We start from the raw sequence: 23,710 nt of genomic DNA on the forward strand, positions 1-23,710 counted from the left end.
TTTAGAAATGCAGGTGTGTTTATCCCAACTCCTTCCAACGAAGTTCAGCTCTTTTTTTTTTCTGACCAATTATCCCAGAACTTCAGTTTTGCTGATTTCATTTGTTACTTCAGACTGAGGAGGTACTACATAAAAAGTTTAAATATTGTTCAATGTGAAAAACAGTTCCTCTGGCTTTTTTTTTTCCTCCTGTATAGCTTGTTGAATTATTAATAATGCTTTGCTTCACAATGTTTATCAGCATGGTCTCTGGATGATGGTTATGCACTCACACACATGTTCATGACTATTTTCTTTGTTTCCACATTCTGCGGTGACTATCCTTTGTGTTTTGTTTTTTTTTGTTTGTTTGTTTGTTTGTTTTTTCCAGTAAAATTCAAAGCTGCGTTCTGGAAAAAAAATAGATGAAGTTTACATGAAGCAGATGAAATTGATGTTTCCAGCAAGACAAAGTATGTGAGAAGACCAAGGAAGGCTGAAGAACAATACACAGTATTGTTCCCCAGTAACCAGCCATAGGAAACACCTTCCAAATACTGGTTGTAAATGCAAACATCAGTTGCCCAAGAAAAAGAGAAAAATTGGCCAGAAAAACAGTAGGTTCCATAAATGGAGACTTTATTTGAATTTCTGTTTTATTGGAGTAAATTTGAAATTTTAATATGTGGATGACTTACAAATCCAGTGGGAACTCAAAATGAATTCAGCAAAGAAATCTTTACTCTAAGGCACTATGGTTGTTTCATCATATGTGAACTAATTTTCATGAGGTTGTCTAGTAAATTTTTAAATTTAATCAGAAGTAACCTAAAATATATAAAGTGCATAGTAATCCTCTCTTCTCCTTGTAGACAAAGGACTGACCTTTCAGTTCACTAGCACAAATTTCTCTAAAATGCCTGCCAGGCAAAACAAAGATTCCATCTTGATTTTACACGCTAATACAACAGTTTGAACATTAGAAATCCACCAAAGCAATTAAAACATGCTATTCTACATACAGAGCTGCTGTTCACATGCAGACTATAATTAGCTATAGCCCCCCTTGTGCCTTACCTTAGCCTAAAGGAGCTGTGCTAGATAAGTTGATATATGGGTTCCTTGGTTGTCAGGCTGGCAGAAAGTCAGTATAACACAAAGAGGAGGACAGTTATTCCCAGAGAAGCAAGAAGTACTGGGCAGCAGCTTGACATTACATCCTTTGCATCTTGCGAGCTATAGCTTAATTAAAGCTTACAGAAATTATCTGAACATCTGCATTTTGTGCTGTTACCTAGGGCTCTCAGGGTATTCTTTATTATGTTGGCAACTGAAAAGAATTGCAGATTTTATTTTATTTTTTTTTCTTGCAAAAAGACAGAAGTTGAGAAATTCAACACAAAGACTCTCTATTTATGTACATGAGGATGAAGTTAGGTTGGGTACACCAACAAAGGGTGTGACCTGCAAGACTGCAGCTACATGGGCCACCCTTGAAGGGAACTCCGCTTGATTTATGTTGACATGCTTGGGCTCACATTATATTCATGTTGGTCAGTAGATAGAGGCTTGCTTGTGTTCAGATTTGTTCTTTTTTGTATGGGGCCAAGAGCAAGCAGCTACACAGAACCTTCAGGGACTGCAGTCCATGGACTCGGAACCCTCCAGAGGGGAGAAGTGCTACGGATCAGGAGGGAAAGAGGGTACTGCATCCTTCAGGCAAATTGGTTTCGAAACCATACTCATTTTTGTATGACCCCACTCTTTGTGTGGTAATGTACAAAATAGCCCTACACTGCAAAATGAGTGCCCAAGAACCTCGTAACTCGGAGTTGCTAACAAGGTAACCATGATCTCAGCCAAACCCCTTCACTTTACAGGCCTATTCCACATTTCAGATACCTAATGACATTTCCTTTCTGTTCTCTGGTATTGCTGTCTTTATGTAGTAATAGCATGCTCTGCAGCAATGCCAATCATTAATGACAAACTACGCTCCTTAAATAAATGAATATCTTATAATTTGATACCGTCCTTTTTAATTTTGTTTCACCTTTCCAGGACTCTTGCAGACTACAGACATTTGCAACAGATCTTCTTTGCACTTTAGGGCCTTATCTTACAAAACACAAAATGTTCTGGCCCTGATCCAGGAAAGCACTTAGATACATGTTGACATTTAAGTAGATGAGTGGCCTTCGTGAGGTCAATTGGGCTACTTATTTGTGTAAAGCTAAACCTGTCCTGAAATATTTTGTTCAATGGACTCAGACTGTTCAGCACTTTGAATGACTGAACCCTTCGTAAGATCGTACACAATTATTGTAATTATTGCACAAATGCTTTATGCAATAATAACTGCTCTCCAAATGATTAGAAATGTGCACACTTATAGTTAACAATTACTGTATCTAATTTCAGTCCAACCCCATGGAAAAGGTATGAGATTATTTCCAATACATATGAGGTATTTCTAATTGCCACTGTGAATTTCTGTAGTGCCAAGGGGTGTTCAGATGGAAAGGATTAGGACGTACTTCGGTCTGAGAGTGACCTCAAACCTGCCCCAGTGAGCACAGCTGTCTCCCTCAACACTATGCAACATATGAACATTAAATCCCTAGTTTGTACTAGGGACGGACACATCCTTGCAGGTGCTAGTTCCTGCGTCTTCCTGGGGGAGCATTTTTAAACCAAGGCAGATGGCCAGACCCCAAACTTGCAAGCATTTTTGACTGAAAAAAGAACACTGAGATACCTCAGCGCTACGTTGCTGGCTTATCATGAGCAGTGTGGCAGCTGAATGCTGATTCTTTGCCCTACAATCCAGCAAGTCAATTATTCAACGTGAGACAGCTCAGAGTTAATTTTTATTCTTCCTCTAAAGAAGCTGAATGGCTGTCTGCCCTCATTACTGATTTATTCTTCCTGTGTAACATCATAAACAGAAATTCACAAGAAAGAGGTTTTGTGGTCACTTACAAGCTCTTTTTCTGAGGTACCAAACACAGAAGGGAAAGAAGATACAGGTTTTATGAGGCCTGATAGGAAAGTCTAGCCACGTCTGGCCCTTCCAGACCCTGTGACTTGCTGGGTGCAAGGCCTTGAGAGCTCGGTGAACCGCTCTGCTGGGAGGAATTAATCGGCTAACAAGGGACACGGTCGTGGAGGCAGAACCATTTCAGCCTGTGCTCTAAATTCAGCTCCTTTCAGACATTCATCAAATAACTTATATGAATGATTTTAGTAAAAAAAAAAAAATTCCAAGGCTTTCCATTACAGCAAAATTCCTTCTTGGTCCTGATATTTCTACGTTATCTTGTATATACATTCCTGTACACAACAGGAAATATTGATCAGTGAGATCCTAATTGAGATTTTCCAGTGCTTGTTTACATATATATTTTTATGATATTCAAGTTGTTCTGGAAAAGCAAACGCACCGACTTGGGGGGTATCGTCCTCTTCGTGGGTTCCTCATGCCACACCTGAATTCCCTGTCACCAGCTGAATGCCACAGGAGGTTATTACAAAAGGGTTAAGCTCTGACCTTAATTAGTCCAGTACACAAAACAATCAGCGAACTAATCAATGCCTAAAGATGTGTCACTGCTTCCTTATAGCACACCACTGTTGGCAGGAAGTAAAACGTTACCCCACAGGTAAAACCAGCAAAGCTTCTGCCTTCAACTAGCTGACAGAAAAACCAGAAGCTGCATTCAGCGCCACTCAGACTAACACCCCGGAATTGGAAGACGACCTCGCCTGGGCTCCGGGAACCTTTGAACTTCTCCGAGCAGGGCCGTAAACCTCGGGGCGGCCTGGCAGGAGGTCAGGGCTTCCTGCTCGCCGCGCAGCGAGGGCAGCGTGCGAGGAGGCCGCCGCGTCCCACACGGCAGCAGCAGGAAGCCACGGCAGCCTCCGCCAACAGCACGTTCACCAAGCCGGGTAAAACCCTCACGAGCTGCTTGGCCGAGCTCGGCCAAAGGTTAGAGCGGCTCCTGAGGACTATTCTGCTCCGCCGTAATTTTTTGTGCAGAATTTCTGCTGCACATAAAACAGGAAGCTATGGCCGCACTGCAATCCAGCCACAATATCTGTATTTTCCTTTCACATTTGTTTGTTTGGCTCAGCAAATCTATTGTTTGTTAACTGCTTCTATTGTTTCCGTTGCAGTGCATAGCATTTTGGTAATCCAGGAACTGCCGGAGCATTTTGGCTTTGAAAATACCTTTGGAAAAAACATCACCAAGAGCTGCTGAGAGTATCAGTTCAAAACACTTCTGTTTGCTTTGCTACAGCCCTGTCAGCACGCTGCTCTGAGGAGAACACACCTTCAGGATTCAGGAACGTACAGTACGAAGAAGGAACGTTCCTATTGCCAAAGGATGCAGATTTTAAACATGGCTTGAAAAAAAAATGAGCTTAGTCATGAAATTCTAGCACAAGAAAACAACCTGCTGGGTTTTCTGAAAGAAAACAAGCAAACCAACAAACAAAAAAGCTAGGAGAACCTTGATCCAGACTCCTCTTGAAACCCACCTGGAACAAACACCAGTTTTGTAAGTCTTCTGCTCAAGTGCATGCAGTTGAGCTTTCTCTTTCTCTTTTTCTCTCATGTTTCCAAAGTGCCTCCCTCTCACCAGTTACCAGGCAACAGAACAATATTGCTCTGCATGCGCATCCAGCAATAACTGGCATTGCACTGTATTTTTGCAGTTTCTCAGAGAAAATAAAGATGTCCTGAAATACTGTCTCGTGTGATAAATAGCTACTGCCCGGAAGACATTTAAATGCTTAAAATACTGATTCCTTTCTTCATAGAAATTCAGAGAATGAAAATAACCCTTCCCTAATAGAGGAACTCCCATCCAAAGCAAACTTATAATGCTAAAATAGACCACACTGCACAAGAAAGCTGCTTCAGTTGTTATTTCAAACAATTAGCAGCCTTTTAGGTTCTACAGACACTCGCATAAGCCTTTATCTTAAAATCAAGGCAAAACTAAAGCAGCAGCTACATACATCAAGTTAAAGTACGTTTTACTGTTTTGGAAACTAAAATGCTGCCTTTGTGATGAAGCTGTCTTTTATTCCTCTTTTGTTTGCTGGTTTGATGTCAATAAAACCGCCAGGAAAGTTCAGCACTTTGCCCAAGAATCACTGCTTTTGAGAGCAGCCATTAAAGGTGGGCTGGGATCCAGTCTAACCACAGAACATCGCCCAATGCAAACCCCCAGGGTGTGCAGCCCTTCTTCTGGAGTCAGGTTTCATTCAAGAAAAATCTGATTCTGGACCTTGACCCAAGCAACTCCGGGTCCTTTTTGCGTAGTTGTGATTCAGTTTCAAATTTCACGTTGTAGGTCAAGTTCACCTCGATGTACCATTAAGAAAAGAATTTGAAGGCTTTGCAGTTTTTTCACTTCCAAAACAAAAGAGAAGTCTTTAATCATAAACAAGTATTCCACCTATTCCCACCAAAACGTGCAATGTAATGAATTTTTATCTCCTAATTCTTAACTACTATACAGGTAAGCCACTTAGTCTCCAATGAAAGACAGTATCAGTGAATAGTCCTCACAGGTGTGTTACATTTGTCTTAAAACAACATCAAAAGTGAGCTTTGAAATCTCAGAATACTCAATAGTCTGGTTTAATTGGTCAAATTGCATTATTTGAGTGGTTGAATTGCATCATTGTATAAGAAATTTTAATTTTAAATTATAACAGGAACTTTAATTTTTTTGTTACACTTTTCTTACACTTTTTTTTCTTTATTTTAGATGTAAAAAATGGTCAATGTTTTAAACCTAGATAAAAATTCCCAGAATGCTTTGAATCCTGACCTTCAGGACATGCAGTGTGTCAGGATATGTATGACAACAGAAAAAAATTGTTCCATTCCCAATGCTATTGATGCAAAAGCGGTATGCAAATACTTGCTAGATAACAGCAGAAAGATTTGTGGTTCACTTTCTTGGATCTGGGAAAGAGCAGTACAGCATAACGATGCATTCTCAACTTGTCTAGATAACATAAATAGCATTGCTCAGTGCATACATTTGACACTTTATTTACTCCAACAGTTATTGTGGATGAGTATTGAGTCTGTATAATAAACACCTCCGTTCTGTTTCTAGCTCTAGGAGGAGGAACCAAATCCAAACACTGGATTAACTTATTTGCAGAATGGCTGGAGCATTAGCTGGCTATTGCCTGTAGTGGAAATGTTATGCCTTGGTCAAAAGAAAGACTCCAGTCTGCACTGAAATATAAATAGCAATCACAAGAAATAACACCTCAAGGCGTGACCTGGCTTGTAGTTAACGGCCATTTCTTGTACGCCAGTCCTTTCCCACATACAGCTTCTTCTAACTGAACAAAAAATATCCTCGGCTTATTTTACAATTCGTAAAATCCAGTACAGTCAGGAGGACTTACTGAACCTTATATAAAATCCCCGAGCAGCAGGCAACAGCAGATTTTCTCTGCAGAAGAAAGCAAACAATTAAATCAGATGGGATGAGAGTGAGTGAAAAGAGTAAGTGCCTACAGAAATCAGCTAGATCCCTCGTGTGCTCATTCTAACAGTTGGATTTTTTCATAGAAATAGAATTTGGGGGGGGGGGGGGGCGGAATGTTCAGGTCAGGCAGCAGAAGGGAAATGGTGACATCTGGACTCCCCTGAAGCAAGCTTTCACTTTTTGTCTTATTAAAGATATAACTGAGTGGTCCTACTAAATGGTAGGGGAGTGAAAAAAAAAAAAAAGAAAAAAAAAACATTTAAAAATGAGCGTTTTTTTATATATTGCCAATGCATATCGAGTCCCTTTTCACATATACAGGCACACAAGTTGCAATCCAATTAGTTTAAGCTAAGCAAATGAAAAAATAGATTGTGCTATAGCCTAAAAAACAATCAATAGCCACTGTAAGGATCAATGGTCTAAAAAACTATTGACTGCTCATGTCACAACCTGTACTTTCCATTCCACACTAAATACAATTGTAGATCAATATTTGCCAGATGTCCATTTGGAAGCAAAGCATTCTGGCTGTGGTCTCTGTCCTTAACCTTGCAAAAAATATCGGTCTTTACATTTCGTTTAAACACCCCCTGGTGTGCTGTCGGATTCCACTAACAGCATCTCCCAGAAGCCTCGTTATCTTCCTTTTCTAAGCCTAGCAAGGGAGGAACTTTCCGTGGCTTTCATTAGTCTGCCCCACACCGTCCAAGCCAGGCTTCATCGTTCTGACGGCAGAGATGTGTTTATTCAGGTAAAAAGGGGATGAGAAGAAAGCATCCAATCTATTCGTGAGGAGAGGTTTCTTATCTGTAGATAGAGTTGACTATCAAGTCTCAACCCTTTGTCAAGCAAGCGTGCTGCTCCTGCTTACAGATACGGTTGATGGATCTCCTGAACGCAATCTCCCCCTTTTTAAAAGCCAAAAGGCTGAACAATACAAAAGCTCCTCGGCTATCAAACCCCGGTCCCTCTGTTGCGCAAGCTGCCACTCCCCCAAATAGATGCCAGGCACTGAATTTGTTGTGCGTGGAAATGTTCCCATTTCGCAGTTGTAGGTGGCACAGGCACTTACTTGAGCACCCTGAGCTCAAGGAGCTGCAGCACGGACGGAGGCTGCACCGGTGTGGCAGAGGGGGAGCGACCCTGATGGTGGGATTTCTCTCCTCTGAGTCCTGCGGTGACAATGGGCAAGTGCTGTGGCACCGAAGGAGTAGCTGGATCTTGTGTTGTCAGAGAGGGAGAGAAGGTTTAAACAGGCAATTTTTAGAGACTGTCAAAACTGAAAAGTGTAAACATTGTTAACATTTCTTTAAAATCCTGGCAGGGAATGAAAGCCGCCTGGATGCACGCCATCCTACAGTTGCAGAAAAGTTTAGCAAACCATATGCTGCCCTAGAAGACAGGTCCTAGCCAGCTCCTCCCTGAGAGCGTTGGAGAGAGAAGCAGCGAGCAGGCCTTGGAGCGCCGCTGCCATTTCCCCATCCAGCACCGCCGCGCTTCCTGTTTCTGCAAGAGGGCTTGAGAGATGTGCTGCACCAGGTCCTAGAGACGGTGGGCAGAGCTCGCATTGGCAGGAGAAAGCACAGATGCTCCCCTTTCCAACTGCACACGTCTCCTTTTTCCAGCTACACGCACGTGGTAGGTATTCACTTACCCTTCTGATGTACCTGCAGGTTGTTAAACAGAGTCTAAGTTCCCTTTGCATTTGCTTTTGCACAAGATGGCTCTGTAGAGAATGGTTCCCCTTTATCAGTATAATTCTGCAGTAATTTGCCTGGCATCCTCAGTTCTACATCGGTGCGAAATGGGTGTAAGCAATTTCGCAGCCAGATATTAGGATTTTTCACAAGTCTTCTGTAGCTTGGAAAAAAACACCGATTTAATGATTGCAGTGTAGATGCTTTTAACGTGCTGTCAATGACTGCAATTTAACATGACTTCAAAAATTCAAACATCGGTTGCTTACATTTTGCTCATCCTAGCAGCCCTGATGAATTTCTGTGTAACAACTGTAACTGAAGCCGAATTTGGCCCAGTGATGCAAGATGTCATTAGCATTTCAAAACAGGCAACATTTTGCAATAATGGCAAATATCCCATAACCCTCATAAATTACATATCCTTGCAGAGACTTCTGTTTGGTCACACAAAAGGCTCATTTTTTCTCTAAAATCCAATGGGCTAAATCCGGATCTTTCCCCCTCCGGATCGGAGGTTCCTGCATGCCAACCATCTCAGCGTTAATTAATTGTACGCTTCTCAACCCCGTATGTTCTCAGTCCCATAAATTACTCTGGCCCTTTTGGCCTGACGTTAATTACAGTGCTGCACAGTTCACACTGACCCACTTTGTCCTGGACTCAAACTCTCCCTTGCGGTGACTGCTGCGATCACACATATCGGTCCTTTTCCTATGGTTCACAGCAGCTTCTCCCGGCTTTAACTTCCGTAACCTGTAATGCAACTATCTGCTCCATCATCCCTTATCATCCTATCTCGTTCTTACAGACGTTCAGAGCTTCCCTCGTAGATTAATGTCTTTTCCTAGAGGTTAATGGAGGACTTGGTTCGAGCGCTGCGGTCACACCTACAGATTGGCAATTTTACGACTACTGTTTATAATCTAGGTTTCTACTGTACTGGGGAAAATGTGAAGATCCCAGCAGTGACTTACTTTGACATAGTGGGCACGGTTGCCTAGCTGGGCAAAAGAGCAACGGCGCTGCCAGCTCCTGGGTGAATTTTCTTGCCCTGTGGCTCTGCAGCATCTGTATCAGGCTGGGGACGCTGCCAGTGGGAGGCTGGTGCAGCCCTCGGGGATGAGCACTGCTGGCAAATGCCCTGGGGGCCTCGCTGGCTTCCCTCGAGGCTTCCTCCCAGCTGCGGGCTGCTGGTGCTGTGTGGAGAAGCCACAGCCTCGGAGGGAAACGGCAGGGAGATAGCGAGCGGCCTCCGGAAGGCTGCAGCAGCAGGAGCGCTGCAGAGCATCGCACTGAGAAAAAGAGAACGATGAGACACAGGCAAAAAGAAATCCTCTTTCTTTCTAGTTAAGTGCTGTGTTCTTCCTCCTGCCCCCCGTTCAAATTTTTAGGATAAATAGGTCCCATTAGAGGATGACAGCACTCCATCAGTGCTCCTGAAAAAGCAGAGCCCATCACCCTCGTCCGGATGGGCCCACGGGGCTTCTGGAGCTCTGGCTCTGCATTTCGGCCACGGCCACGGTAAGGCTGTCCTGGCCACAGCCAGACCACCCCAAGGACAGCAGGGCCAAGCCTGCTGACTCAGGGGACGCTTCATTTCCCCACAGCTGCAGGGAGAGGTTTAGGCTGGCTTATTTTGCGTCTCACATCTGCTAGGGAGCCTGGCACTGTGCACTGCCCCTGTGCAGTGAGGAGCAGGAATAGACTCGACATAAAGAGCTGCATTTCCCTCGGTGTCACAACTGCTGGCCTCTTCTCTGTGGCAGGGCAAGAGGCAGAGAGAGTGAACAGCAGGATGGATACAGATAAAGGATGCAGGCTTGGGGATAACCCCAAAGTTCAAGGGAAGGATTACTTCCCATCAGAGGAGTAAGATCACGGCTTAGCAGAGGGCACCACGAAGGGACAGTGTCCATGCAGGAGGGGAACCTGCTCAGCATTTGCATTTTCATATTAGAGAAATCTAATATGCCCTTTATAAATGTCCATAGCAGGTCTTTCTATTACTCCAGCCAGTAATTACTCTTATGATCAGCTTCACAAGCAGAAGCCTAAATTCCAGCAGGATGTCCCCAGCCATTTACAAAAGAGCCTACCTAGGATCTTCTTTACATGATTACAGGACCACAGAAATTTCAAGATGCATTTTTTTTGGAACCATAGTGTCAAGAAGCTGAGAATCTTAGCTATCACAGTGAGCTGATACTATCACTTCAGACAGCTGTGTTTCAAGAAAAAATACTAGCAACGTGATCCAAACAAGGATGGCTTGGAGAAGCCTCAGCAAACCAGCAAGAACATGATGCAGAATGCTGCAGAAACCATCAACATATTTTATTAATTAGATTAGGAGGAGCTGGAGCTTTAGTTAAAACATGCAAACATTTACTGTGTTATGTATCCTGATGATGTTAACATGGCATTAAATTACAGTTATGTATGTATAAAAGCTTTTTCATTGAGCAATGAAAACCAGTATTTTGCTAGTGAACTTCTGAACCTCTATTATTTCAAAACATATTAACTTTGTTGGTAAAGGCAGAGAGACAAAGTTATGAGAGGGTAGACACTGAGAGTCTGGAAATTCTTGCTTTGTGGGGCATTCTGAGGACAAAACAGTCATGAGAAATCTCCGCCATCTCCCCAGCAATTTGTGCTCTAAAGCCAACCAGGAAACAGTCCCAGCCAGTATTCAAACAGATGCCAAGAACAAATATGCTCAGTTAAAGAAAGCATGTTAATAATGCCTTAATCCTCAATAGGTGCAATCAATACATGAGCAAGCCAACAAATATATGGCTGGAGATGTCACCGTAAAACACCAGAAATAATTGAACTATCAAAATCTACCCTGTAAGTAATGTCTTGTGCTTCTGTAATGTGGTAAAGCTATTTTGTTTGTCTATGTTTCAAGAAAATTATTGTGTCACCAGTAAGTTTGGATTTGAATAAGAAGACAGAGAGAAACCACGCTATTCCTTTTATTTTGGTTGAGATAGAAAACACTCCTACAGCGGGAAATGACTCTGCAACACTGGCAAAGTCAGGGTGTCTTTCCCCTGAGTATAGTGAGTACAGTGAGCTTTACAAAAGCCTTAAATATATTAACACTTGCAAAACAATTGTGAGGTGGCAACATCACTACACATCCCGATGCTGGAGGATGTCCCTGTTATCACCTGATACAGTAAAACCTAGTAATTTATTACAGAATGAAATATTCAGCATCCTTTCTCCATTTGTAATGGGAATAATGAAAGATTTCAAAAGTGTATTTGAAAAGTTGTTTCAAATCTGTTAATGAGCAGCACTTTTTAATAGATAAGCGCTATTATCAATTAGTTTTTCATCCTTTCTACTGTCTTTCTTGTATAGCATTTCTCTTTGTTACCTTCCTCTTTTCTCCCATGTCATCTTCCATGGAATATATCAGAAGAGCACGTAAGGTGGTGGAGCGCTGAAGGAGGTCTGTCCAGCCTGACCGCAGGCATGAAAGGACAGAGAATCAACACAATGATCTATGCATCAAGCCCATGCTCTCTGTTTGGGTTATGCCCAGCAAAAATGCCTGTTCTTCGCTTTTAAGTCTTAGTGCTCTTTCCCTATTCTTTTCTTCTTCTCCAGTGAGCCGAAATAACGTGTAGCACTAGAGCCATGTGACTCATTTCCTCATCAGTTGAGAGACTTTGTTTGATATCTTGATGACATAATTTTAAAATATAGTAATAAATTCTAGCATAACTTTAAAATTTACCACAGGCCACAAAGAGAAGCAGTGCATTTTACTCCTACTGCTCTTATCTGCCTTTCCTGCTCCCTTGCTTATTTTTAAATGCCTCCCACACGTCCTGACCCCATGCTCTCCCGCCCTCCAGCCTCAGTCTTTTCCACCTTTATTTTCCCACTATTTTTGCTTTCTTGATTTTTCTTTTGCCATCCAGGATCTTCACCTCTACTGCCACAGTATATGAAATCTTTCCTTCCGTACCTCCCCACCTTCCCTACCTCCATTCAAGTACCAGAAATGCCGTAAATGTCTGCCTGCATCTTTCCCACCCACCCGTAACCCTTCTCAGAATTTCTCCCTGTCTGTCCGCTGTTCTTCAGAAAGCTTTCTGTACATGCTGCCTACCCTGCAATCTTCTCCTATTATGCCTCCTGCTATTCATTCAAACTCTTGAAGCCCATCCAGTTTCTGCTCTATACTCTGGCTCCTTTTGCTGCCAGAAAACGGTCTAGTTCTCATATTTCTGGGCAAGGAAAAAATCTCCATTTCCTATCTCACTTCCTGGATACCATTTCACCATGAAATATCTCCGTCCTTTATATACAGCTCCTCTTTCTCCCCAGTCCTGGCAGATCTTAAATTTCTGCCTTGCTTTCTTCCCTTTAGAGGTTCAGGTATCACAGCATCATTTATCTATGATGTCTATCTGCCTCTTTTATGTATGACTAATCTGATCTCAAATATAGATAATCACAATGCCTCCGGCAACTTAGCCCTAACTCTTGCCAGAGGATGAACCTGTTAAGAGACAGTTCTTTCTACAGAAATTATGTACAGGTCAAGTTTCATTGTGGAATAAGGAATGGCATTTTCACCTCTATGGAAATCACTGACTCTGGATGGTACGCCTGAAAATCCCATTTAATAGAGTCTGGATGTCTGTGGGGTTTTGCATTTAAACCAACGATAAAGATTTTCGTTAATATGTTGGCCAGCCAAAATTCCTCCAAGAACTAATAGCTGTCTTCCCGGAATATCTTGGCTTTCTTCATTTCATCACTCATCTATCAGTGCTTGTTCCTTGTAAATACCAAAGATATTTTAGGTGATAACTGTTCTTTCGGTCACTTCTTCTTAGAGCCTTGTACAAAATTGTGATCATCATTCCCTTCTGGTGTCCCAAGTCCCTAAAGCCAAAGTCAGGCTTGTCTTCTCTCCTCATAGGAATGCCCACTTTACAGGTTAGTTACTTAAACTTGGGTTCAGACAGTTAATCCTCCATTGGATTTTTTTCTTTGAGATGGCAGAAGTCATATCTGGCCTAGCTGTCTGCTGCTGCTTTGGAATAAACAATTGCAGTGGTGTTTGTTTCAACTCTCTAATAAAGCAGCTGTATTCCTAGATATAGTATAACCTTTCATATTCAAGGAAAAAAAGAGCATTTCACTTGGGCTTACTGTTAACTCCTCTAGTCTAGACTTCAAAGTGAGACTGTATTTATGAGATTCAGTGAGCACCAGTCCTGAGGGCTCTTAGTCTGAAAGTCACTGCAAAAATAACTGAAAGGCAAAAAGTTCAAAATCTTCCCTTCCTCTCGGAACAAAGTTATGATTTATAATCAGCAAGCAGCCTAAAACAAACTAAAAAAAAATCAAAAAGAAAATCAGTGATTACAAAGTCCAGTCACATCATATCTAATGTATTTGGGCCCAGGATGTTACTTCTCAGTGAAGGCAAATTCTGCATTTTTCCCTAACCATTGCTGACGAGATCTTATCCAAGCTGCCTTCATTATGGACAGATGTTAATCTCAACTTCTTAGAAATAGGCCCCTAACAGTAACCACGGATGAACCCTCCATTATATTTCAGCACTGCCAATTCTATAGTTAGAATGGAAATCCTAAGATTAAACCTGCCCATCATTCGTACCCATGATAACCACTGCTCCTCGTTGCTCAGGATCCCCTCCTTTACGTCCGGGCAAACCTCTTGTAGCTCACAAAAACCAGAAAGGTCTCCAAATCAATCTGCTTGGAGAACTCCTGTCCTTCATCTCCTGTAAGAAGAGGGAAGTAGCAATGTTGCTGGATTGCCTCTATGGCACGCACGTTTCTCAGATGAAGCAACCCTCCCTGTGCCAGTGACTCTGTCAGGGGGCCAGCTACTGCCACCACTTTACAGCACAAAGTGTTTGCACTGCATTAAAGAGCGTGACCAAGTATTTTCATTACTGTCTATATGGTACGTAGTGTGCTGCTGCCAGCTTGTAAATGCTAAATGTTAAACAGTAGTTTTGATGATATTTTATTGTTGGAAGAACAGCCTGCTCTTCTTGGAAACACTTCCTCCCTCCCTCCCCTCCAAGACACCCATAAATGGTTTCGGCCTTTTCAGCATGGGGATTTCAAAGTGCCCTTTCAATTAAAAAACCATTTTTACTAGCTTGGATGATACTCTGGTTACAATTTGGTTTTACAGTTCTATTTTGAGGAATATGGTAATCTGAAACTATAAGGGAGAGAATACCACTGCTTCTTAGAGCAGACTGAGATGAAGCGCATTCCAGGGTTAAATGGGCCTTGGTTAATACTTGCAGTAATTTTGCCTATAATTACTCTCAATGCCTGAGAAATGTCTGCGTAACTGGGAAGAACACGGTTTTGTGGTTGATCAGAGTTTCTGAAGTTCTGCTTGTTCCATTGTGTTATGTCTGGGACTTTGCTAAAAAAAGGGAAAATATGGCTGAAATTGGACAGTTCAGAATATATGTTTAGTGCAGATTCTGACAAGTAACATTTGTGTTGTGCAGTTAGAAAGAAAAAAGGTAGCTGGAATTCTTCCAGACGTGCCATCCTTATGCACATGCAGATATCCATCTCTCCTTCTGCACCAAGCACAGGTGTGCGGTGTGCATTATGCCCGCTCACGTGCAGAATCCCAAGAAATTACAGTGACCTTGAAAGAGGGGAGGCAGAACATTCGATGAAAGTGCATATGGGCAGTGTATCCTGAAGACCATTATTTACAGAGTGGATCTGTGCACAGACTGTTACACTTACTGTGGGCCACAGACAGACAAAAGAAGTAAAGATCTCATCCTTTTCTAATTGAAGGACGCAGGTCCTTGTCCCTAGAACTGTATAGGTCTGTGAAAAAAATAAAAGCAAGTTAATGTTCTGATTCCAATGAAAATCTGATTTAGCACAGGTAGAACTGTCCGAGAAAACAGCTGTACCAACAGAATCATTTCTAAAGAACTTAATTTCTTCCTCTGTTCCCTTCTCAGCTGCCCAGGGCACCAGCCCTTAAAAAGACAGCAGATGCTGAGGGGTACAAACATGGTTCCACAGGCTGCTAGGGTCATGTCCCACATGGGATCATATCCCTTTCCGGTGGGAAAACCCTGTGTCGTCAACAGCTTTACATGGCTGAAAAACAGCTTGGTCAGGAGAGCCTCTTCCAAAAGAGAATTGAAAAAAAAATAATAACAATCCATTTCTGCAGCTTCCAAATGTTTGCTTTGCATGACTTCATGTAATTTGTGCTAGGTTCTGCCAAGCTTTTTGAGATGTGCTAAGAGAAGAAGGAAAACAATAGATGAGGAATGTTTTCAGGGCTGAGCAGTGGTAGCGGATGGATGGCACTGAAAGGCTGCTCAAAAAATGGTCAGTGGGCTGAGATGAGGCAAGTGGGGCAGGCAGATCACAGCTATGTTGCCTGCCTGCTTACAAGGACGGCCGTCTCTGGCTGGTGCCATGCCCGGTTTACACACGTAGCACCATATGCATTACACAGAGACTCTAGGACAGGGTAACTTCATGTTAGAGATTGTACAAATACACGTGAGGAAATGCTTTTTGCCTCAAATAACTTCAATCTATTGTTGCTTATAAAGAATAAAAACAAACGGGAGGAAGAGAATAGAAGTGTAACAATTACATAGCAAGTGACCACGGCACGGTCTGACTTTGATGTTGTTTGTGCTGGAACAAACCTGGAGTGCGTCCACTTCAGCCAGAAGTCCTACACCAGGCTGAAAGCTGAATCAGTCAGAAGAAAAAGGAAATAAATTCTGGGATTTCTGGGTACCAGGGAGAAAGCCACAGATGCATTTTACACACCATGAAGAGAGAAAAAGAAGTTAAAAAATTACACAGGATGGAGAAATAGGATGCTGACACTTGTCTAGGAAGCATTTGATAGCATTTATGGCACACCAATGTCCCTTCTGTGAAGTGAACCTAGACGAGCTCAGGAGGGGACTTCATATAAGCAGATTGGAAAACGATCTTTTCAGTGGAAAAGTAGCTTGGTTAAATTCCATCAGGCTGGGGGGAAAATAAGGGAAGGGAATATACTAGCACAGCAATATCCAGCACGATGAGATTGGCGGGGGGGAATGGGGACACTGAAGGCTGCCGTTGAGCAGTGTGGGGCTCTCCCACCCTCCTCCCCCACACTTCCCACAGGCTTTCCCCCAGCGAGCCTCCCTGCAGGTCTGCCTGCCGCAGGAGGGGCAGGAAGGTTTCACCTGGGAGGACACACAGGAGGGGAAGCCCAGCAAGGGCTCCCAGGTCACACGTGCCTTCCTCCAGGCAAACAGAGCCTGTGTCAGGTGGTTGTTTAGCCCACAAGCACCTTCCACCCAGAAGACAGGGGAAAACACAACTTCTTGTACGTACAGCCAAGCAGTGCCTTGTGAGTGACTCACCGGCTGCAGGGAAAAAAAAAGAAAAAATCTTATCTCTGGACGAGTTGGCTGTTCTGCAGGGTGGCACGTTGCACCACCCAAGCCCAACTGTTCGCCCTGCCTTCAGCTGCCAAGGAACCAAGAAATTGCTTGGTGGACTAACCAAGGGCCTGGATGAGATGCAAGGCACCTCTTCTTGTCCGAGTTTCACTTTTGGTGTTGTTGTGTTTTTTTTTCCCACTATTAATTAGGCAACAATATATTGGAAAAAATAGAGTCTGTATACAACAACCAGGAGCAAGCACAATGAGCGAGATGAAGCTGGAGCAATGGGAACGTACAACAGAAGGCTTTAACCCCATTGATTCCTTCCCCCTGCATTGCCCAGTGTTAAAATGAATGCATGGCCAAATGAATATGAAAGACTTCAAGATGGGTATAAGGGGTAATTCTAAAATTTTAACATCCTTCTAGTACTGCCTGATTTAAGGTGGAGAGGAAAAGCAACTTCCTTTTTTGTCTGCTGCTAAAGTGAGAATCACCAAATTAGGCATATTGTTTTTGTCATTTTATTTAATTGTGCTGTAACTAGAAGAAATCGATAAATAGACACTGAAAAGGTAAATCTCCAGAAGAAGTTAATCAACCTACTTTGACTCACCTACAGTTACTTTTTTTTTTTGAAGAGAAAAATACCAGGATGATTTTCAAGACTTGGATATCTTGATTGAACACAATGTTTTGGCAGCATATAAAGAGCCACCACAGTGGCAGAAAGACACCAGGAAACGGCTTTCACTGGGCAGAGGTCACTGTGCAATATAATGCTTCATTATATTCTCAAGGACTCACTCGGCGTTTGAAGTGAATACAGAATCTGCACTGTATTTTCACCTCTAGATACTAAAACCAAACCCAGGTACAATGGATTTTAGAATCTGTGCAAGCATATTTACATATCTGATTTCAGTACTCTAAACGCCCATCCAAAGTTAATGTTCAGACACTTTTGCCTATGAAAGGACTGTCTTCCTAGTTGGAAACTACGCATCGGTGCCCACACCCAAAGACAGATTCTTAGACATTATGAGTAATACAAGAGCCCACTCGCACTGTGCAAGTCCCAGCACAATGCATTTCGTACCACGTAACGTTCCTTAGTTTTTCTGCAGTGGAATAATTTCATCTGCAGCACCTCTGCTTTCTGTCTGCTGGAATAACTCACCTCATTAATTCACTGAATATTTTCTAACAGCAGAACTGCCCTCACATCTCAGTATAGGAAGGATAAATAACCCTTTTAAAAACTCTGGCCAAAAACCCTGGCCAAAACTCTTATAATAATTGCAAATATTATTCCACAATTTAAAGGAAGGGTCTTTACTAAATAAGGTTGGTTGCCCCATATGCCAGAGTGAGTTTAGGTTACTTTTCCTGCTGGTCAAATAAGCCTGCACTTTGCATTCGCTTGTAACTTTTTCAATTGAAGAATTATGAGAGCCTGTAGCATTTCCCTCCTAAATTAAATACTTTTTTTTTTTTTTTGCCTTTGGTATAACCCAATAGATGAAAAACATTAAAAACCTAAGGACAAACTTGATTTCGTGCCATACTCAAGTTTTAAAACACGTTTACTGTTCTGAGTGGAACTTATCTTAGTTATAGATTCAAGTTTCCTTTTTCTCTACAGATCTGAACAGCAAGCTGGCTCTCAGGATTAATCCACAGAATCAGATGAATCATGCCACTATTTATTGATTTAACAGATAAGGGTTTTATCTGATTTTGAAAATATCATTTGTGGTTGCTATTTTTATCTGCAACTATCAGCGTTTTTAAAGTGCAAAATATGTGACATGAAAGTCATCTTTATACGTATAAAGACCTGCGCCATCTACCATCCATACACCTAGCCCCTTGTAATGCAGAGCACTGAAATTCCAGGTAAGCCAGCATTTCAGACTGCTTTCACAAACAGTAAGGGTTAAAATCTGTACATGGCAGAGTAAATGTAGCAGCCTGGTTATCTGGAGTAAAGCCTATTAAAAAAAATAAAAACTATTGAAAGAAGCTGGAAATAGGTACCTATTCTCAGGCAACAGACTGAGCCGTCGCCCTTCTGCGAAGACACGTGTGCGTCAGTGATGGAAGAGGGCAGACGCGCGAGCCGGAGCTCCCACCCGCCACGGGCTGTAGCCTCGCAGTGCTTTTCTCACTGACTGAACAAACATCACCTCCTTCTCTGCGAAACCGAAGTCACCAGGCTATGCACAACTGTGGTCAGTTCACGTTCCGTTCATTTTAGCAAGCTTTCTGCTACCCATTAACAAATATATTCCACAGTAAGTAGGAGTTTCAAAAGTGTTTAAATTATGTAGGGGCTCTAAATCCCACCTTGCCTAGGCTTTTCCTGGTACAGGCTCTGCTTAGTTGTAATGCTTCAAAGACAGAAAAAATGACAGAGGTCTAGTTCTTCCATATTTCTTCCACAGTTTTAGTTCTCCATATGAAATTCTGAATAAAATCTGTTCCCGAGAGTTTATAGCAAAGCCTCTTCGGGATACAGTTACTCACACAACTTCCTTTCCCAAACGCAGCAATGCCAACAGATGACATTACCATAATTCAGGCCTTTGCATACTGTTCGATGTATTAGCTGATGGTATTTGAACTGCTCTGAAATGCTGCCCGAGCCTGCAGGTGCTGCCTCGAAGCATCAGCACCAGCTCTGTCAGGTGGTGATAAATCCACTGCGGCTGTATTCAGCAGCATTATCTCTGGCTGTTAGGGCTGCTCTGTACTGTACTGTCTGCCTGAGACACTCCATGACAAAATACCTGAACCAATGTGCTTATCTCCCCGCTTCCTGGCATTTAAATAAGGTGCCTTTTCTCCATAATCTGCATCCTTCTGATGCAAAAAGCCAATCCTGTGACCATTGGCTATTTGTTGCGATAGCACTGCTTTTTCAAACATTACTTTCCACAGTAGATATGGTGTCATTTTCACAAGGAAATGGTATGCTACAAGATCCTAACCACACCGGAGGTTTGCTCTGTCTACTTGTCCCTTCTTATTCTCTAAGTCCCCAGCATCTCTGACAACAGTTCCCAATGACACGATCACATTGGGTTAACAAACCCCAAGACTGAATGAACTGTAAATACTGAAAATCTGTGTCTCACCTGTTCTGTTCTCTGACTCAGAAATCCCAAATGTGGCTTGGAGATTAAGTTCACATATTTTTAATAGCTTGTTTCTTGTTTTGATATTGCCACCAATCTGTAAGACTGACAGTTATGGCAACCAATACTTCTATGCCTCAGCTGTACTCCTCTGCAAACTACTTAAATTCATGCCCAATAAACTACAACCTGCGGAAAAACAGAACGTGCTTAATTTGTAGATAGAAATTCCCGAGAGATTTAACAGCAATCTTAGTTGTAAATGCACTTTGTAGACCCAGCAGAAAGCGCCGCTGTTCAGATAGCATTGGAGGCTCAAAGAACCACCTGCTTGTGAAGGTGGAAAGCAAGGGACGGGGGAAAGGCTGACCTTGTAGCAAAGAATGTATTATTTGCCTTGCACCTAAATCTGCGATAGCATGAACTAGATGGAGGCAGTTCTGAAGACCACAACAAGCAGGAGGGAAGGGAAGCTGGTGTCAGCTGTCTGTGGCAGATGGGAGGAGGTTGCTGACGGGGTAGATGAAACGAATTCTGCAGAGCACCCGGGAGCTCCAGGGGGGTCAGCCTCCTGGGCTTAGGGCCAGCTTAGAGACAGTGCAGCTGGTGGCCTTGAGAGAAGGAGCTGGAAGAGACCTCAGCAAGGACTGCCCTGCTTCCCAGGGACCCGCTTTTATGCTGGGGGTCTTGCCCTTGGTCCCTGCCCACGATGTGCTGCAGCTGTGTGGCGGCCATGCCTGCACCCGGCCACGGACCTGCAGAGCTGTAGGACGTGGAAAAGAAGGTCCTGGCCAGCATCATCCAGGATGAATCCCGAGGCATGAGGTGCGTAAGATCTGATCTGGTCTCACTTAACCCCAGTTTTTCCCATCTGGAGTGGGCAGCGAGTTGATTTGATGTGCCCTTTAGGTGCTGATAGACGAGTCACACCGCAGGTGGCACAGCACGTCTCCCCACCTGGGCTCCTCCTTTGAAGTGGTGTGGCAATCAGGAGCTGCTCTTCATCCTTACTGACGAACATCGATATCAAACATCACAAGGGATTCCCTTGCCCCCTTCCTTTTAAAAAACAACTGTCGGGTGGACTGAAATTCTTCCTTTAATTGTCTGGAGAGATTGCCAAATGGCAGCAGTCCTCGGCTGCTGTGCAACACATGGAGCTAAATTACTTTTTCAGCCCATCTCAACAAATCTGTGCCTGTTTTGCTTCAGGAGGCCAGCAATTCCCCTGCTACCAGCTTGGACTCTTTCAGTCATCTCTGCTTCACGGATCCATTGTAATGTATTTGAACGTAACAACTTAAGAATTTCTGTCCTTGTTCCTTCAAAGTGAAACCCAGATAAATTTGAAAACTGTCCCTTTAATTGTAGGAGCTGGGAAATGCTGTTCTCGTAATTCTGTGGTAATATCTTCAGGACTTTCTCTAGGATACTAACTTCACAAATAATTTAGTTAATCAGACTCCATGCTCCATCTGAGACTAATCGGGTTTACTTGTTTGTTTGTTTTAAATCAGATCAATGTATGTATAAACGAGCTCTGTAGACTTTGTCCTACCGAACTTCTATTGAAGGCTGAAGACAGCGAGTCTGCCACCAGCACAGTTTATTACAAAGCTGCAGTCTGCTTGTAAACAAGGATTTGTAGACGAAAACATAGGGAAGTTTTTGCCAAGCCCTCTTTGACACAGTTTATGATCAGCTCTGCCTAACGCTAACCTCTCCTGTGCAAAGAGAAAAGCCTCCCCATGCCTCTTGATGACTGCCAGAGCCTGTGACTCTGCTGCATCTACAGGCTTTCACTTTTTATTATCGACTGTGATGCGTAAGTGCTGCTCTCCAGATTTCACACTTCTGCAGCAAGACAGCTTCCCTCCACAGAGGCAGCGAGACGAGGCAAACATTTCCCCACTTCGTGCTCACATATTCTCACTGTTACGACTGAGACTCGAGTTTCACTCATTCACCTTCTGCCGATTGTGGCTTTTCTTCCAAAGCTAACGCGTCTCTTGCAGCTGCAGCGGGGCCATGTGCACTTGACTCCTACTTCAGATTAACAAAGCTCTTCCTACCGACTCCGAAAATGACAGCCCTCTCAGCTTCTGCGGAAACGCTCTCCAGCAGTTCTGGGAAGAGCTGCCGTCTGCCTCACCGTCCAGACTGTGCATGGTTTGAAGCTGCCTACAAGATTTATTTCTGTGTCTGGAAGTAGTCTCTCGCTGCGCTGTCCCAGTCACAATCTGTGCTTTTTTAATCAGATCTCGGCCCCCCATCTCTAGTTGCAAATCTGGCTCTTCTGCCTCAGATCCGTCACAAACATTTGTTTCTCTCCCATTGTCTTCGTGTTCTTTGTTTCCACACAGTGCAATTTCTTAAAATATTCTTCTCCTGTCCCAGAGTTCAATCAAAGCCACGGAATACAACAGAAATCTGTTTCACTCAGCGTGTGATTTTGAATTGGCAATTAACTTTCCTCTGAAACAAATTAATAAAAACAACTCCATGATCCACAGAAATACTCCAGCCTTCAATGAAAGAACAGCAAGATCAAATGCTCAAAATTAAGACATGACAGCCTGATAATTGACTGTGTAATTTACACATAACCACACGTTTTCTTGCCCAGAGCAGAAGACAGACTATCGAGCAACAGAACTGTGTTTGGACAGGCAACCTCAGCTTGGTCTTCTGGATGTGGCACACTTGATGAGAATCTAAATAATTTCAGTGTATATATTGGCTTATAGCATATTATTTTGTACATAAGTAAGACCCAATCATTTTTTTTTTCTATTAACAGTTTGATATAAAAAGGGAAAATGAAAGGCAAAAGGTGTTACATTCTGCAATGAATTTTTCAGAACAAGAAATAATCCAGAATTAGAAATTGGAAATACGAGAGCCGTGTGTTTCCAGTCTCACTGCATTGCCATTTGAGGTATACGTAACAGAAAACCAGTAGGGTATTTTCACAAGACAGACACTGCTCAGAGGTGCCGAGAATTTAAACAATTTTCTAAGTCTGCTAACTAACCTGAATCTACATCTGATGTGTTATTATTTTTAAGAATGAAAAGCCCCCAGCGAAAATCTAGTTGCTGTTATTTGACATTCACAATTGTGCTGTGAAAATTGCACAGACACGATGTCTTCATTCTAGATTATTTACCACTCCTTTAAAATCTCTTTTCTGCTATTCTCACATTTTCTTTTTTGTCGAGCCACATTTTATTCAAGGATCATGGATATTTAGTCCATGTAAGTGCATAATGAGGACATTGAGACTAAGTGTAATTAAAACCCTTCTACGTAAAATGATTACATATTCAATTAATAGAAACATACTTTAAAATCTCCCTTGATTTTTAATCTATTGACAGAGGCAGCTGCTGCTTCCAGTGGTCTTTTTGTATGCATTGACTCTTTTTGTCAGCAGTACTACATCAATAAATGCATATGCCTGTCATGCTGTGATTAAATAATGAAACCAAATTATCTCGATTCTGTCCCAAACCTCCTATGTAATCTGATTTAAATTTTATTTTCAATAGTCTGAACTTCAGATAGCTACACTTAAGGCAACTGACTATTGAAATTACGTCACCACTTTTAAGTTGGAAAAAACAACATATTTTATTTATATATTGCAACAAAAGACCCTTAAGCCCAACCTACAGTTTGTTTTCTAAGTTGTAAACACATTTAGAGGGAGCATAGTTAAACAGTTAAAACAGACGGTTACAAGATGCAACCATGTGATTTTGCTTTATTTGTTTAGTAATTACCACATCATGACAGAAACTCTGCTGGTATTTCCATCTACTACCATCAGAGACATCGTCGTATGCACAGCCTTGCTTTAAAAAGGTACACAAAACCACAATTGAAAATACTGAAAAG

At 42.5% G+C, this 23,710-nt stretch overlaps 1 protein-coding gene across 1 annotated transcript in view; it reads right to left on the reverse strand.

Annotated features, from left to right (window-relative positions):
* Nucleotides 1-231: 231 nt before the first annotated feature.
* The window catches only part of LOC310894687 (uncharacterized protein), a 70,693-nt gene continuing 47,214 nt past the window's right edge, over nt 232-23,710 (reverse strand). Inside the window, exons 5-6 of the mRNA XM_083825133.1 lie at nt 19,811-22,285; nt 232-389 (exon numbers count right to left, since the gene is read on the reverse strand). Of these exons, the coding sequence (XP_083681259.1) occupies nt 22,250-22,285 (36 nt within the window). The 3' untranslated portion in view covers nt 232-389; nt 19,811-22,249. The remainder of the gene's footprint in view (nt 390-19,810; nt 22,286-23,710) is intronic.

Source organism: Anser anser (assembly GCF_964211835.1).
Source record: "Anser anser genome assembly, chromosome: 2".
NCBI classification, from domain to species: Eukaryota; Metazoa; Chordata; class Aves; order Anseriformes; family Anatidae; genus Anser; species Anser anser.